The 18993-nt window shown below is 39.2% G+C and overlaps 1 protein-coding gene across 1 annotated transcript in view; it reads right to left on the bottom strand.

The window, feature by feature from the left end:
- The window catches only part of CMSS1 (cms1 ribosomal small subunit homolog (yeast)), a 395179-nt gene that overhangs the window by 14781 nt on the left and 361405 nt on the right, over positions 1-18993 (bottom strand). Inside the window, exons 3-4 of the mRNA XM_010841945.1 lie at positions 7798-7869; positions 5065-5194 (exon numbers count right to left, since the gene is read on the bottom strand). Of these exons, the coding sequence (XP_010840247.1) occupies positions 5065-5194; positions 7798-7869 (202 nt within the window). The remainder of the gene's footprint in view (positions 1-5064; positions 5195-7797; positions 7870-18993) is intronic.

Genomic DNA, 18993 nt, shown 5'->3' with positions numbered 1-18993 from the left:
TGTGAATGATGTATTCTTGAACAGGTTGTACAACATTAATGAGTTGAGGACTCATTTATTTTAGAGTGTTGTCGAGCATTTAAAACAAAAGCAGCATCAACAATAATACTTTTTACTGCCCATATTTTTTTTTTTTTTTTGAGCTGTGAGTTCAGTTTTATTTGGGACAAAATGAAGATTATAGCCTGGGAGACAGCATTTCAGATAGCTCTGAAAAACTGTTACAAAGAGGTAGGGAGGAAGGACAGTATACATATAATTTTAGTAAAGGGAGAGTACATGCAATCAAGCACATTTTTTTTGCAGAAAATTTCTGCTACTACTAGTCATATGAAGGTTACTGCTAGTCACAAAAAGCATACACTCACCATGAAGGCTTTTCTAGATATGAAAAGATGCAAGAATAGGGCTCATAAAATTGTCTCCTGAAAATAGTCTATCTGAGGACCTGTTCTGCCAGTTTTTCCAGAGCACAGGGTGCCTTATTTCTTTTTTTTTTAATATAAATTTATTTATATTAATTGGGGGGAGGCTAATTACTTTACAATATTGCATTGGTTTTGCCATACATCAACAAGAATCCACCACGGGTGTACATGTGTTCTCCATACTGAATGCCCCTCCCACCTCCCTCCCCGTACCATCCCTCTGGGTCATCCCAGTGCACCAGCCCCAAGCATCCTGTATCCTGCATGGAACCTGGACTGGTGATTCATTTCACATATGATATTATACACGTTTCAATGCCATTCTCCCAAATCATCCCACCATCACCCTCTCCCACAGAGTCCAAAAGACTGTTCTATACATCAGTGTCTCTTTTACTGTCTCTCATACAGGGTTATCGTTACCATCTTTCTAAATTCCATATATATGCGTTAGTATTCTGTATTGGTGTTTTTCTTTCTGGCTTACTTCACTCTGTATAATAGGCTCCAGTTTCATCCACCTCGTTAGAACTGATTCAAATGTAATCTTTTTAATGGCTGAGTAATACTCCATTGTGTATATGTACCACAGCTTTCTTATCCATTCATCTGCTGATTGATATCTAGGTTGCTTCCATGTCCTGGCTATTACAAACAGTGCTGCGATGAACACTGGGGTACATGTGTCTCTTTCAATTCTGGTTTCCTTGGTGTGTATGCCCAGCAGTGGGATTGCTGGGTTGTATGGGAGTTCTATCTCCAGTTTTTTAAGGAATCTCCACACTGTTCTCCATAGTGGCTGTACTAGTTTGCATTCCCACCAATGGTGTAAGAGGGTTCCCTTTTCTCCACACCCTCTCCAGCATTTATTGCTGGTAGACTTTTGGATCGCAGCCATTCTGACTGGCGTGAAATGGTACCTCATTGTGGTTTTGATTTGCATTTCTCTGATAATGAGTGACCTCCACAAACATTTTTCTCCAAAGAAGACTGCCCATCATTTTTTAGAGTAGTGAAATAGAAGCTTGTTGTACATTCAGTGGACTAATGAAACATTTTTATTTTCAAATCCATGGAAATAGGCAATATACAAAGGTAAAGCTGAAACAGCTAATGGATCTTTGCGGAGATGCCCAAACTCACCAGTCACCATGGACGTGCAAATTACTATAAGATGAGATAACATTTTGCATATACATTAGAATGGCAATTGTTAAAAAGATGTATAATCTACCAAGCATTGCTGAGAAGGTAGGATGATGGAAATTCTTGGGAACTACAGGTGGAAGTATAAAGTGGTATTGCTATGCTGGATTGTAATAAAATTAAGGTGTACATCATGAAGAAAGCTGAGCGCTGAAGAATTGATGTTTTTGAACTGTGGTGTTGGAGAAGACTCTTGAGACTCCCCTTGGACTGCAAGGAGATCCAACCAGTCCATTCTGAAGGAGATCAGTCCTGGGTGTTCATTGGAAGGACTGATGCTAAAGCTGAAACTCCAATACTTTGGTCACCTCATGCGAAGAGTGGACTCACTGGAAAAGACTCTGATGCTGGGAGGGATTGGGGGCAGGAGGAGAAGGGGACGACGGAGGATGAGATGGCTGGATGGCATCACCAACTCGATGGACATGGGTTTGGGTAAACTCTGGGAGTTGGTGATGGACAGGGAGGCCTGGCGTGCTGCAATTCATGGGGTTGCAAAGAGTCGGAGAAGACTAAGTGACTGAACTGAACTGAACTGAACTGATATCCCTATGAACCCAGGATTACATTCCTGGAATGTAATGGAAAGAAAGAAACATTATGGAAAGAAATTCTCGTGTAGTATATAAAGGCACACTCAAAACAGTCATACAAGTATTATTTATAATGCTGGAGAACTAGAAGCAACCTAAACATCCATATAGGAGAAAATGCATGAGCAATAAGTGGTAGATGAAATCACTGGAATACTATGTAGCATTTTAGAAGCAATGAACTACATGTACATAAAGCTATACAGGCATCCTGAAAAAGTGTTCAGGGAGGAAAGAGAATGAGAGGTGCAGCACAACTTCATTTAAATAAATTGTAAAAAGCTTCCACATGCAACAATATGACATATGCATATTAAAAAATGTACAGGAACCCATTAGAATTGATGCCTATGGAGAAAGGAAATTGGAGTGTGGGTGGGGAAGAGCAGGAATAATACATCAAAATACAACATTAACACAACACAGCACAACAACACAATGAAAGACAATGAAACAAACTGCAATAAAACACAGGGGCCTTGATCAACCAATGATGATCATGGTCTAGCAACTCAGTAGTATTATTAACTCTGTAAGATGTATAAAAAAGCATGTTTATCATCCAAATTCTTTATACCAGAAGAAGTCTGTCTATAAATACATCAGAGTGTTAGGGAGTAAACTGTTACTGAATTAAATGAGACTTATGTTGTGACCCAGTGCATACAAATTCACAGTATGTGAGTAACTTCAAAGATGCTGCCCTCTATATCCTGTTGTAGAGCCTCTGATGATCTTTAAAAATGTAATCTCCCAAGTCTGGATATGATCAGACTCACCTGCAGAGCATTACAATAGATACAGATTCCTGGAATGGAGTCCCCTTGGCACAGTAAGAATTCCTTGGGGCTGGGCCTGGGAATTTGCTTTTTAAGTTCCTGGGTGATTCATTTGCTTACAGGCATTTAGCACTGATCTGAACTACAATGCAGCTCTCAGGAGGACAGCTGAGTTAGCTCTAAGTGATTCTTGCTTCAAAACTCTAAGTTCCCATGTATATGACATTAACAATGTACAGTGCACAGTATTAATTGAAAAGACAAGTTCCTTCCCTACAGGCACAACTTGCAAACCACAACCAAGTCAGACACTGGGCAAACTAAATAGGAACAATATTTTATTACTTATATCCATATAAGTAATATATGCCCCTTCCTGAGACTGTTCTGATAACTGGTGGCATGTCCCTCCTTCAAATAACAGAGACCTCCTCTCTGTCTCGGCCCTGACAGTGTAGTGATGGGCCTTTTCTCTAAAACTTTCCTATGATGTTTTCGTACACTGTGACTCAGAATGGCCTAATTTCTTAACTAAAAATGAAAACCTGTTCCTTTTGGCTACAACAGCCTTCTTTTAACATATTTTAAATATTTTCCCCTAAGTTAATCATGACCACATATTCTTACCTAACTATATTATTGAACTCTAATGATGATATAATATAAACTCACTATGGAACTCAAGTGACTCCTTAAAGATTTCTTCTGACTTTTGACTCTGCAATTCTAACAAAGAACTAGAAGTGGGGAGGGAGGTGGGAGGGGGTTCAGGATTGGGATCACATGTACACCCGTGGCGGATTCATGTTGATGTATGGCAAAACCAATACAATAGTGTAAAGTAATTAGCCTCTAATTAAAATAAATACATTTAAATAAAAAAAAAAGAACTAAAAGGGAAAATTGACTATTGAGTCACAGTGAAATCAAACTTCAGTTAAACCTTGAAGAGGCTGTGTTACAGCACCTGGTTCCTGAGATAGAGGAGTCAGGAGGAGCTCTCCTCCTGAGGAGGGGCTGTGCTTAGAAGAGTCATCTCTAATTGCTATTGGGGTTTCTGAGCTCAGTCAGTAGGAAACTTCAGGACTCACTCATGTAGAAATGAGTTCCTTCAATACTCTACAGGGCATTTCTTTTGGAAAAGGAACAGACAGGGGAACTGGTATCTCCAATCCAGTGTGCATTAAAAAAGAAAATGCACACATCATTTTATAAAAGAATTATAAAAATTCAGGGAATGGACTGTTTTTCAGCTTCTCAAGTCTCTAGAAAGTATAAAGTTGTAATGGAAAAAGGAAATCAAGCCACCTTTGACTTTTTCCAAAAGCGGTGTTAGATATTCCTAGTAGTCTACACATAGATCATCTGAAGCAGTGGTGCCCGACATTTTGTGGTTTGATTTTATGACATCTACTTTCTTCAGTCTCAGAAGAAAAGAGTAATAGATTATGTCATTATTTTGAAATTAATTAAAATTGGTTTTTAAAAGAATTTTCCAATATTTTTAACTTAATTATAAATATTCTAAGGCAGTAGATCTCATATAATAGTATACTTAAGAATCATATGTGGTGAGGTGTCAGCCTTGCTAAAAAATGTAGAATTTTGTTCATATCTTTAGATGGTTTACTTGAGAAAGTCTTGGTTGGAAGCTAAAATACTACCCTAAAAGCACAACAATGACTAGACATCCATGATGAGGGCAACAACAAAACTAAAATGTTATTAAAGCTAAAGTTCTTGCTATAAAGGATGAGTAAATTAATCACCTATACTTTTAAATGTGTGCTTTATTTTTATTTAACTTCTATCCTCATTAAAGATTCTTATTCATTGAAAAATCTGTCCAAAAAAAAAAAAAACAAAACTCTGTCCCCAAAACACACCCAATACCTTTGCAGTGAAAAAACTTACAAATCTATTAGATTGAACAAATCCCATTTAGCATCTTAATGAAGAAATCATCCAACAGTTAAAATGATAAGGTTCAGGAAAGGAGTATTAGTACATGGAAAACACATTCATTAGAGGGAAGAACAACAGGAAGCCTGGCTGTACCTGGTAGGGTTAGTTCTTCTAGTTCAATCACTGAGCGACTGCTGCTGTAATAGTCCTTCATAAGCTTCTGTAGGTCTTCAGGTGTCCCTGGTTTGGGCTCTGATTTTGCAAGAATATCAGTAATTTTCTTCTGACGAGAAAGAAGTAAAAATGGGAAGACAGATTTTTAGAGTGGCATTTGGCTGAGGATAGGTTGACTCCTCTGGCATTTAAACTGTAAATAGGTTCTGGTGATGGCCAAGTGTGAATGGGAGTTCTAATAAATACACTTGAGAAAACTTGAAAGATACTTTTTAGACATAAATACTGCTTTGAAAAGCAGATGATCTAAGAGACTCCTTGGTCTATGATTTCTAGGAGAACTAAAAATTTTGCAGGAGTCTATAATAGGTACTGCTGCTGTTAAGTCGCTTCAGTCGTGTCCAACTCTGTGCGACCCCATAGACAGCAGCCCACCAGGCTCCCCTGTCCCTGGGATTCTCCAGGCATTTTCTGCTAAAAGTCAATAAGTGTTTATTTTATTTTTTTATTCTTTCACTTACTTGTGTTATATACAGAGCTTGCAGTCAATATGATACTATTTCTTTAAAAACTGTTATTGATATTTGCATTATGCCCAGGCATGTGGTCAGTTTCTGTAAATGATCCTTGTGGATTTTTTTTCTTTTTTAGAATTTTTATTTATTTTACTATTTATTTATTTATTTTGGCCATGCTGGGTTTTCATTGCTGCACAGGCTTTCTCTGGCTGTGGCAAGCAGGGGCTACTCTCTAATTGCGGTGTGCTGGCTTCTCATTGTGGTGACTTCTCTTTTTGTGGAGCGTGGGCTAGGGTGCTCGGGCTTCAGTAGTTGCCCCACGTAAGCTGAGTAGCTGCAGCTCCCGGGCTCTGGAGCACAGGCTCAACAGTTGTAGCACACGGGCTTAGTTGCTTTGCAACATGTGAGATCTTCCCAGATCAGGGATCGAACCCGTGTCTCCTGTACTGCCAGGTGGATTCTTTAATCACTGAGCCACCTTAGGCTTCCCTCGTGGCTCAGATGGTAAGGAATTTGGCTGCAATGCAGGAGACCTGGGTTTGATCCCTGGGTTGAGAAGATCCCCTGGAGAAGGGAATGGCTACCCACTTCAGTATTCTTGCCTGGAGAATTCCATGGACAGAGGAGTCCAGTGGGCTATAGTGCATTGGGTCGCAAATAGTCAGACACGACTGAGCCACATGACTTTCACCAAGGAAGCCCTAAAAGTCGGTAAATCTTCTTGCTTATGGAAACCCCTTTCTAAGCTTGATACGATCTGTATTCCTGGGAGAGTAGAATTTGAGAATTTCTTGTGTAACCTGGATCTTAAGGCACTGAGTTTCAGTTTGGATTTCTGGGATTAAAGTAAGAGCTGCAGGAGTAATCTCAGCAAAGAAGTACACTGAAAAAGGGCACTTAAGACCCTCAATGCTCAAGTCTTGGGAGAGACATCTCGAATTGGCCCCATGAAAAGCAGAACAGGAAATGCTCTACAACATCTATTTTGATTTGGATTTACTTGTGTAGCATATACTCAATGCCTGCAATGTACTAGGAACATAAATTGTTCATTTAACTTTCATCATGAACTTCCCTTCTTATATCTTTCTAATATTTCACCAAAACTTCAGAAAGGTCCTTCCTTGTCTCCTACACCACCTTTTCCCCCCCTCCATCCATACTATGTTCCTTTTCATACCACTGCCAAGAACAAAGTTCTGTCAAATGAATCAACTTTACCAAAAAAAAAAAAAGTCATCAGTGGGCACATTTCAGCATGACCTCAGCCAAGGCTAAACTATCTAGCTAGAGTTCTGACCTTGAGCCCCAAGAATGTAACACTCTTAAGGCCATTACTGTACAAACTATCAAAGAGAAGTTAAGGTCATTTCTTTAAGGACTTGCCAAACCTCAGCCAATTTGGCATCTCCCATCTTCCTATTTGGCCATATGCAGGCAAGGAAAACATAGGCACACACACTCTCAGTCTTCTAAAAGCTTTTTGGTAAGTAATTGGTTTGAGTCCATTTTCTTTCCTCTAATCCCAATCATATTTCCTCTGCTGACCAAAGCAGTAGACCCTTCTTGGCAGGGAGAGAATTACACTGCTGTTTTCACAACAGTGGTAGAAGGTCAAAGCTAACCACACTTTCTTCATAAGAAAGTCTGTATAGGAGCAACAGAGTTTCCCATATGTTCACAGGCAATCTGAAAATGCAAGGGGAGTCTTTTGCTTTAAATTATGGTTCAAACTTAGAGTCAGAAATGCCTTATACTTACACTACTTTCATCTGCTTAATCTTTTCTTATTAATACTCTAAGATATAAGATTTTTTAAAAAATGAAATGGTTAAGAAAAGAAGGTTGGTAAATTTCTTTTCTTGGATAAATCCAGAGGGGCCAGAGGGCAGGACAGCTCTGGGCCCCTTCTAAAATTAGAAACCCATGTGTGACTTCTAACCACAGTGAAAACACAGGGTAACAAAGATGCCTGGTAATCCACAAGGCTGAAATAGAAATTTGAAGAATTTATTTTTAGCTCCAGCAGAAACACTTATTACTAATGACCTTAAGAGAGTCACCAAAGCTCAGTGAGTTTTACAACTTTTGAATCTCTAAAGTGGGGATTACAATAACTGCCTCACCAAAGTACACAATATAACAATGTGATGGAAACCACGCAGGGCCACACCACTGTAAAAAATAATATTACCTTTTTCCTCTTCCTGGTCTTGGTGGCATCTTCATTTGTTTCCTTTGGTTGTATCAAGAAACATTCTTTAGGCTATAAAGAAACGCAAATGAGAAAACTTTCATCTTAGCGTGATGAGCCATTCCCTGGTGGCTCAGCTGGTAAAGAATCTGCCTGCAGTGTGGGAGACCTGCATTTGATCCCTGGGTGAGGAAGATCCCCCAGAGAAGGGAACAGTTATCCACTCCAGTATTCTGGCCTGGATTTCTGGAGAATTCCATGGACTGTATAGTACATGGAGTCCAAAGAGTCAGACACGACTGAGCAACTTTCACTTCACTTAGCATGATGAGGTGTCAGCTAACGGTATGAATCCCAAAGTACCTATTGTCATGCATGTATTCTTCAGAATATCTTGGTAATACGGACAAAGAAATGTTGCAACATCCACTGTAGGCTATTATGCAGGGGCTGGCTGAGAGAATTTGTAAAAGTGAGAAACTGCAGATGACCTAAGACAGGACATATGAACAAAGGTCAAAATGTGTGAGTGAGTGAATATATGTTTTGAGGTGGTGGTACAGGGTATTAAAAGTGGAAGACAGTGGCCAGGTTTGTAAAATATAGGCAGAAAGAAATATGTTTAAAATTAAGATATAGTAAAAATAAAAGTCTTTGACTAGCATGACTGGTGTGGTCTACTAACTAGCAATGTGTGAGACTGTATTTCCAAGTCACTGACATCATTTTGTTATCCATTCCTTTCCTCTTCTCAATAGGCACAGAAAATCTGAAGTAGGATGTATTTACTTACATTTTTATAAAACCAGCTGCACCGAATGCCTTATCTACAGTGACTACAAAATGAATGTTTCTGCTAATGGTCTGACAAAAGTCTCAGCACCATGGCATCCTGAGTAATTGATTTTGCCTGTAGCCTTGACCCCTGGAGTACCCTATACAGTTTAGTGCTATTTTTACCCTAAGGGTTCTTTTTTTAAGCGTAGAAAAACAGGAAATTTGGGCTAAGACTTTGATTTATAAAATGGAATGCTTCAAATTCCATATTTATTAATCATAAGCAGTTGTATAAAATGTTTCCTGTGTTGGATCTTTTATGCAACATTTTCAAACCAGTTGCCAAGTAAGATATAAAATGTAAGTGAAAACTTATTCTGAGTTTTTTCTTCATTGAGTTTCCATTCCAACTAGAGAGTACTCAGTTTTAGCTGGTAAACTACTAACTAAACCAATCTTGTCTCCACTGGTTCTGTTTAAAATGAGTACAGATGAAGCTCTCTATTAAAGTTTGCAGACAGTCTGAAGATTAAGAATGCCTATGGCCTGAAGCCAGAGAAATACAACGCTATATAATTTCTTCAAGGCATGGGGCCAGGACCAGCAGTTTCTAGAGAAGTAGATTCAAGTGGGAATCTTGAAATCTCAGCTGCTTCTTAGTTAAAACAAAAACCCTGCAAAGTACAAATGCATCATAGCTAAAGAAAGAAAGATATTATGATCTCTCTTGTTTAGAAAGTTAAACTGTCTTGTAGATGCAGATACACTCTAATCTGATGCCAATTAGAACCGGGGCCATGGCCGCTAATATGTCACAGAAGCTGCCAGACAGTCCTAAGAGTCCAGTTACAGATCAGGTCCAGATCAGGTCAATGTCGGCTTATGCTCCTATGGCAAAGCCTGCATACAATTAGTAGATCCCTAGATGCCTCAAGGCATACTACAGTATCTTGTCACCAGTAGCAAGGTTTTGGGGAAGCAAATGTAGCATCTATTTCATTTCCCTATTTAGCAAATGGAGGTGCTCTCCGAGTGTATGTTCAGTGTGTGGAGTTGTATTCATGTTAGGTTTACAAAGCTAATTAAACACAACAGAAATTAAATGTGGAAATGAGCTCAGTTATAAGGACATGGATTCTCCAATTCCAGAAGGAAAAAAAAAAAATCAACAATTCTGAATCATGCAAAGGGAAAAAAAAAAACAGGCTTGACAATTGCTTTTGTCAAGATTCTGTATATTAGGTTCAAACTCTTACGTCATCTTAAAGGAAATACAGTATGATATTTATGTTCTGGGAGCAGTCACTTTAGCTGGCTGCAGCAGGATGCTAAGGAAGATGCGAGTTTATGGATCAATTTCCATAGAAGTAAGATGACTTTATGAAGAAACACAAATCCCTCAGTACTGAAATTTATTAACCTTTGCTAACTGCCTTACAAATGCTGATGTTTACCCTCAGAGAGACGAGGTAAGAAGATGAGGAAGCACCACAGCCGGCCAGCTAACCATTTATAGAATCAATTCCAAGAGTATCTGTCTTTGGCAGGTAATAAGTTATGTCATTTCTTTATGCAGTGATTTTTAATATACGTACCTGGAGTATTAAGTTAAAGATTTACAAGAATCACATTTGCCCCAAAACATTGAACAGGAAAACTTATTAAGCATTTAGAAAAGCAATTAATTGGGAGTATGTTTTCAATTACTTAAAGTGTCAAAAATTATATTCTTTAAGAAGGAGGCTTCTGGTTTTAACCATGGCAAATCATTTGCAAAACACTAAAATGCAAATAAAGGAAACTGAAAAGATATAAATCTGTAAGGACCAAGAAACCAGAAGAGAGGACAACCATAGTGGAGAGATTTCAACAATTTTTTGAAAAATGGAAAGTGGCTGAAACTGGATGGATGCTATTTAGCAGAGGGAGAGACAGCTAGGACCTGGGTTTCTAGAGAGCTGGCAGCTAGCAATATGTGTGTCTGTTTCACCTACTTGGCCCTGAAAAGGTTGAGTAGTGGGTGGTACAGGGTACTACCGAGGGGAAAGGGCTTGAAATAAAAAGAGACTGGATGAAAGTTTACATTTAAAATGATTTGCCTCCTTCCTACTCCCATCTGGCTCTATCTTCTGTCCAGGCAGCCAAGCAATTATCCTATTACTGCTTCCTCTCATCTTGCTCTTCCTGACAGAAGACTGGAGATTTATGCTCTGGAGAGAATAAGAAGACCAAGAAGTCTAGCACAGGGAGACAGGGCAGAGACTGAGACTCATCTCCTTTTCTTGTCCCTCTTTCAGGATGTCTCAAGCCAAGTTACACAGTACAGGCAGGAGACTACTGAATTCTTCTCTGGAAAAATAACATAACCTAAGACAAATGCCACAAGAGAGTGACTTTGGGGGTTCCATAGTAAAAGTCCTGCTTTCTTATCATATCACCCTACCAAGAGCTCTACTAATTGACAAGTCCCATTTATGCACAAAAGTTTTCCATCAACTTTTTAGCATATCTCTCTTCAATATGACTAGACAGCTAAAGTTAATTAGACATCTAAGGAAAATCTCTAACATGAGAGCAAATAAACAAAAAGAAGAAAGAACCCCAAGGAAACAAATTATAATTACAATACTATTCTTAGAAGTACAATTACAAACAAAATGATTACAAATTATTCAAAACAATTATAATTAGTATTCACAGAGAGATGAGGGAAGAATTTCCAGCTATGAAACAAAAACAGGATGCTATACACAAGGGAAAAAAATCAGAAAAAAACATTAAAACAAATAAGAAAGTTGGAATAAAAATATAGGAGGAAGGCTTGAAGAAAAGTAGAAAAATCTTCCAGAAAGATGAAAAATAATAAGAAAAAAGTAGTAACAAAATTAGAGAGTCAGCTTAAGAGAGTCAACATGACAATAAAAGTATTATAGAAAGTAAGAATCATATAAAACAGTAGGAAAGAAGTGATTAAAAAATAAGAAAAACTTTCCAGAACTAAAAGAAACTTTCTAGAACATGAAACTCCAAATTCAAAGTCCATTAAGTATACAGTACAATGGATAAGAAAAATATCCCGACTAAGGAAAATTACTATGAAATTTCAGAACATCATGGACAAACAAAAGACTCTAAGAACTTCAAAAGAAAAACAGTAACATAAATAATAAAAAGGTCAAAGAAAATAATAGTGTCAGACCTTGCAACAACTGTAATGAAAGCCAGAACTCAGTGGGACAAAGCTTTCAAAATTATGGGGAAAATTTATTTGCAAATTATAGGTTTTTTTATACCCAGAAAAACTATCAGTCAAGTTAAAAGGAAAATGTTTAGATTTCAGTAAACATTCTCAGATATTTAAGGTCTCAAAAAATTTACTTCCTACTTGCGGATACTAAATGCTCTATTCCAGCACTGCTACTGCTAAGTTGCTTCAGTCGTGTCTGACTCTGTGCGACCCCATAGACGGCAACCCATCAGGCTCCCCCGTCCCTGGGATTCTCCAGGCAAGAACACTGGAGTGGGTTGCCATTTCCTTCTCCAATGCATGAAAGTGAAAAGTGAAAGTGAAATTGCTCAGTCGTGTCCGACTCTTAGTGACCCCATGGACTGCAGCCTCTTCCATCCGTGGGATTTTCCAGGCAAGAGTACTGGAGTGGGGTGCCATTGCCTTCTCCATTCCAGCACAATAAAGGGCTAAATTAAGGAAGAGGATGATATAGGATTCAGTAAATAGAGAGACCAATCCAGAAGACAACTGAGGGAATAGCAAAGAGAAGTCTCAGTTGCTCTGCAAGTCTAGAAAATAACCAATTCCAAATGGAAAAAAAAAAAGTGTGGAGATGCGTAGGAAAGAACAATAACTGTTCTAGTTGAGCATATGGAAAATATTATTTATGGGCATGTGGAAGAGATGTTGTAACATATGGGAGCAATTAACAATAGGAACACAGCAAGTCTGGCAAATGAAGAAATGAGGTAATTATTAATGCCATGAAAATAAACAATTGTATAATAAAGTAGAGATGATTATAGCTTCTCTTTTTCTCGGCATTGAACAGTATTTCCATGGTCATAATAATGAAAGAGTGACAACTGTTCTAACCAAAATGTAATATTGTGTTGGCAGAGGAGGTAGCAGTTGGAGAGGGAATAGGGCATAGATGACAGGATTTTGTCCTTGTATGCCACCTCAGGAAGATAATGTCAAAAATTGGGAAATCAAGAAACTGCAATATAAAATATAAGGTAGCAAATAAGAAAAACAGCTAAAGACTGAGAGTGGTTGCCACTAAGGAAAGACTTAGATAAGAGAAGGGAAGAAGACTGCTGTTTTTCCACTAAAAACCTTTAATCGTCGTCGTCGACGTGAAGTTGCTCAGTCGTGTCCAACTCTTTTCGACCCCATGGACTGTAGCCTACCAGGCTCCTCACTCCATGGCATTCTCCAGGCAAGAGTACTTGAGTGGGTTGCCATTTCCTTCTCCAGGGGATCTTCCCAATCCAGGGATCGAACCTGGGTCTCCTGCATTCCAGGCAGATGTTTAAACCTCTGAGCCACCAGGGAAGTGGCCAAAAAACCTTTAATAGTGTTTGATTATTGCTTTGGTAAAAAGATAAAATTTAAATTGTCATTTTATAACAAAAACAAGCATGTTCACTGTAAAAATTAAGACAACTTAGGGATCTCCTTGATGGTCCAGGATTAGGAATCCGCCTGCCAATGTGGGGGACATGGGTTCAATCCCTGGTCCGGGAAGATTCCACATGTCGTGGGGCAACTAAGCCTGTGTGTCATGAGTGAGCCCTCAGCTCTAGAGACTGTGCCCCACAACAACAGAAGCCACTTCGATGAGAAGCCCACACACCTTGTCCAGAGAAAGCCTATGCACAGCAATGAAGACCCAGCACACCCAAAAATAAAATAAATGAGTAAATAAATAAAATAGTTAAAAAACAAGCAGCTTAGAACTGCTTATTTGGTTTGGTCAAAAGTTATTCAATATACACTCACCAAAATGTTTAAATAAAAAGATTGATAACTCCAAAAGTTGATAAGAGAATAAGGCAAGTAAAACTAATACACTGACAGTGGAAGTGGAAAAATGGAACACTCATTTTTGAAAAAAGTCTAGCAGTTTGTGCAAAACTAAATATGATCCAGCAGTTCTATTCCTATGTGTTTACTCAAGAGAAATAAAGATTTATGTTAACAAAAAGGCTTGTATATGAATGTTGATTTCAGATTTATTCATAATAGACCCTAACAAGAAATAGTCACAGGCATCCATTAATAGAAGAATGGATAATAAACTGTGACACATTCATATAATTGAATATTATTCAGTGTTATGAACTGAACTGTGACCCCCATAATTTATATGCTGAAGCCCTAATCCCTAATGTGACCATATTTGGAGATAGGGCCTTTAAAGAGGCAATTAAAGATAAAGAGATCATAAAGATGAGGTCATAATCCAGCAGGACTTGTGTCTTTGTAGGAGGAGGAAAAGACACCAGGAATGTACATACACAGAGAAAGACCACGTGAGGACACAGTGAAAAGGCAGCCATTTACAAGCCAAAGAGAAAAGCATCAGGAGAAACCACGCCTGTCAATACCTTGATCATGGACTTCCATCTTCCAAAATTGTGAGAAATAAAATTCTGTTGTTTACACCACTCAGGCACTTTGTTATGACAGCACTACAGACTAATCCACTCAGCAAAACAAGAAAGAAAGAGAAAACAAAGAAAGACCACTATCATCAACACAGATGAGCCTGAATAATATTATGCTGAATAAAAGACATCTAGAGCCAAAGAGTGTACCCTGTATGATTTAATTTGTGTGAAATTCTAGAAAAAGGAAAACTAATTTTGGGGGGAAAACATCAGAATAATGGTTGCCTCAGGGGCAAGCAGTTTTGAAGAGGACATTCGACACTTCTCTATTTTTTTTGTATGTTAACTTTACTTTAAAAGGGAAGAAAAGAACTTTAAAATTTTTATTTATTTATAAATATTTTAATACTATTTTATTAAATATTAAAATATATTTCAATATTTATTTTAAAATAAATATTGAACTTTAAAAAATAATATGCATGCTGAAGCATCTGAGCGGATTGTACTGATTTTGACAATTTGAAATGTATCAAAAATAAGGTGATAGATGGATGGTATCTGAGCACCCTGTTCAAAACTTTTGGACAGAGACACAATCACATAAGAAATCTTTAAAGGGAATTCCCTGGCCGTTCAGTGGTAAGGACTCTGTACTTTAACTTCTGAGGGCCCAGGTTTGACACCTGGTCAAGGAACTAGGGGAGAAGGAAATGGCAACCCACTCTAGTACTCTTGCCTGGAAAAATCCCATGGACGGAGGAGCCTGGTAGGCTACAGTCCATGGGGTCATGAAGAGTTGGACACGACTGAACGACTTCACTTTCACTTTTCACTTTCATGCATTGGAGAAGGAAATGGTAACCCACTCCAGTATTCTTGCCTGGAGAATCCCAGGGACAGGGGAGCCTGGTGGGCTGCCGTCTATGGGGTCGCACAGAGCTGGACATGACTAAAGTGACTTAGCAGCAGCAGCAGCAAGGAACTAGGATCCCACAAGCTCCACGTTGCAGCCAAATTAACAAACAAACAAAAGTCTTTAAAGATATTAAAGGTGTGCCTTGGTGATTCTCTAAAACACAAGTCTAGGAAGCTTAAGGGGTCTTGTCCAATAATTGTCTCAGCTGAGGCCCAAGGTACAGAAGGCTTTATCTGAGTCTCTTTCTGTTTTGCAAGTTCATTTGTTTCATTTCTTTTTAGATTCCACGTATAACGGATGCCATACGGTATTTCTCCTTCTCCGTCTGACTTATTTCACTCAGTATGACACTCTCTAGGTCTATTCATGTTACGGCAAATGACATTATTTCATTCTTTTTAATGGCAGAGTAATATTCCATTGCATAGCACGTGGAACTCTACTCAATGTTATGTGCCAGCCTGGATGGGAGTTGGGTTTAGGGGGGAATGGACACATGTGTATGTATGGTTGGGTCCCTTTGCTGTTCACCTGAAATTACAAACATTGTTAATTGGCTATATCCCAATACAAAATGGGCCTCCATTGTGGCTCAGCTGATAAAGAATCTGCCTGTAATGTGGGAGACCTGGGGTCGATCCCTGGGTTGGGAAGATCCCCTGGAGAAGGGAAAGGCTACCCACTCCAGTATTCTGGCCTAGAGAATTCCATGGACTGTATAGTCCATGGGGTCACAAAGAGCTGGACATGACTGAGTGAATTTCACTTCACTTTGATACAAAATAAAATGGTTAAAGTTTCAAAAAAAAAAGATGGTTTATCTGGAAAAGATTTGTGGGTGTGACTTTTGCCTAATAGAGTAAATCCCCAGAAGCATCATAGGAAACCCACAAAATTCCTAAAGGAGTTATATATTCAGAAACTGAGAGGATCAGAGATGAACCCTCAGATTTCTATTGTCAAGAAGCAAGCTGAAAGAGCTGCTTAGTTGCAAATACATGTTACCTTTCATTTTTTTTTTTTTAAAGAGAGGATGACTCAAAGGACAGAACAAGAACCCAAAGAGCAGAGTCAAGAACCATAAGACCTTGAGCCTTAAGACTTAATTAAGAAACTCCCAACACTTGCTGAATGTTGTGGATGAATGACTCTTTGTTCCTCTGGTTTGAATAGAAATGTCTATAAAGTCATCCAGTGTTTGTCTCACTGCTTGGTGATGGATATATAGAGGTTAGATAACTTGTCTCTTTAGTTACACAGGTTGAGAAGAAATATACTCAAAGAACTATACTTAAGGGACTAAATCCAAGGAACCTCAACTGCATGTGGACTTGATCTATACAATGAAATTCTGGGCACCGAACTCATGCTGTAATGGCATGAGATTTTTGCAGCCTTGGGAGGGGTGAATATATTCTGCATATGTAGTAGTAGTAGTGTTAGTCGCTCAGTCGTGTCCGACTCTTTCCAACCCCACGGACTGCAGTCCACCAGGCTCCTCTGTCCATGGGATTCTCCAAGCAAGAATACTGGAGTGGGTTGCCATGCCCTCCTCCAGGGGATCTTCCCGACCCTGGGATTGAACCCAGATCTCCTGCAATGCAGGCAAATTCTTTACCAGTTGAGCTGAGCTGAGCTACGGGGAAGAACCATTCTGTATATGGGAGGGATGTAAATCACTAGGGGTCAGAGGGCAGACTGTACCCAGACCCCAGGATAGTTAGCAGTGAACATTGTATCCTGGTATTCATCCCCTTCTCTTAAATGTGGATCGGATTTACTGATCTACTTCTAATAGCATATGGAGGAAGTGATGTGATGTCAGTTCTGAGTGAGTCTGAGATTAGTTCTGGTTTCAGTTTTGAATGATCTTGATCACTCCCTCATGGGTCATGTGGCCTGGAGAAAGCCAGGGGCAATGTTGTGAGGCAGCCCTAAGGGAAGGCTCACTTGATGAGGAAGTTCAGTTCAGTTCGGTCACTCAGTCATGTCCAACTCTTTGTGACCCCATGGACTGCAGCACACCAGGACTCCCTGTCTATCACCAATTCCCGGAGTTTACCCAAACTCATGTCCATTAAGTTGGTGATGCCATCCAACCATATCATCCTCTGTCATCCCCTTCTCCTGCCTTCAATCTTTTCCAGCATCAGGGTCTTTTCCAATGAGTCAGGTCTTCGCATCAGGTGGCCAAAGTATTGGAGTTTTGGCTTCAACATCAGTCCTTCCAATGAACACTCAGGACTGATCTCCTTTAGGATGGACTGGTTGGATCTCCTTGCAAAAAAGGGACAAAAAAATGCCAAGGGATTCTCAAGAGTCTTCTTCAGTGCCACAGTTTAAAAGCATCAATTCTTCAGTGCTCAGCTTTCTTTATAGTCCAACTCTCACATCCATACATGACTACTGTGAAAAACCATAGCTGTGACTAGACAGACCTTTGTTGGCAAAGTAATGTCTCTGCTTTTTAATATGCTGTCTAGGTTGGTCATAACTTTCTTTTTAAGGAGTAAGGGTCTTTTAATTTCATGGCTGCAGTCACCATCTGCATTGATTTTGGAGCCCCAAAAAATAAAGTCTGACACTGTTTCCACTGTTTCCCCATCTATTTCCCATGAAGTGATGGGACCCGATGCCATGATCTTAGTTTTCTGAATGTTGAGCTTTAAGCCAACTTTTTCACTCTCCACTTTCACTTTCATCAAGAGGCTCTTAAGTTCTTCACTTTCTGCCATAAGGGTGGTGTCATCTGCATATCTGAGGTTATTGATATTTCTCCCAGCAATCTTGATTCCAGCTTGTGCTTCATCCAGCCTAGCTTTTCTCATGATGTACTCTGCATATAAGTTAAATAAGCAGGGTGACAATATACAGCCTTGACGTACTCCTTTTCCTATTTGGAACCAGTCTGTTGTTCCATGTCCAGTTCTAACTGTTGCTTCCTGACCTGCATATAGGCTTCTCAAGGGGCAGGTCAGGTGGTCTGGTATTCCCATCTCTTTCAGAATTTTCCACAGTTAATTGTGATCCACACACTCAAAGGCTTTGGCATAGTCAATAAAGCAAAAATAGATGTTTTTCTGGAGCTCTCTTACTTTTTTCGATGATCCAGTGGATATTGGCAATTTGATCTCTGGTTCCTCTGCCATTTCAAAACCAGCTTGAACATCTGGAAGTTCACAATTCACATATTGCTGAAGCCTGGCTTGGAGAATTTTGAGCATTACTTTGCTAGGGTGTGAGATGAGTACAATTGTGCAGTAGTTTGAACATTCTTTGGCATTGCCTTTCTTTGGGATTGGAATGAAAACGGACCTTTTCCAGTCCTGTGGCCACTGCTGAGTTTTCCAAATTTGTTGGCATGTTGAGTGCAGCACTTTCACAGCATCATCTTGTAGAATCTGAAATAGCTCAACTGGAATTCCATCACCTCCACTAGCTTTGTTCATAGTGATGCTTCCTAAGGCCCAATTAACTCACATTCTAGGATGTCTGGCTCTAGGTGACTGATCATGCCATTGTTGTTATCTGGGTCATGAAGATCTTTTTTGTATAGTTCTTCTGTGTATTCTTGCCACCTTTTCTTAATATCTTCTGCTTCTTTTAGGTCCACCCCTGGAGAAGGAAATGGCAACCCACACCAGTACTCTTGCCTGGAAAATTCCATGGACAGAGGAGCCTTGTAGGCTACAGTCCATGGGGTCACAAACAGTCAGACATGACTGAGCAACTTCACTCTCTCTGTTAGGTCCATATTATTTCTGTCCTTAATTGAGCCCATCTTTGCATGAAATGTTTCCTTGGTATCTCTAATTTTCTTGAAGAGATCTCTAGTCTTTCCCATTCTATTGTTTTCCTCTATTTCTTTGCATTGT

This window comes from Bison bison, unplaced genomic scaffold (assembly GCF_000754665.1).
Source record: "Bison bison bison isolate TAMUID 2011002044 unplaced genomic scaffold, Bison_UMD1.0 scf7180017864168, whole genome shotgun sequence".
Taxonomy (NCBI): domain Eukaryota; kingdom Metazoa; phylum Chordata; class Mammalia; order Artiodactyla; family Bovidae; genus Bison; species Bison bison.
Note: the sequence above shows the minus strand (reverse complement) of the source record. Positions and strands in the feature narration are given on the sequence as shown.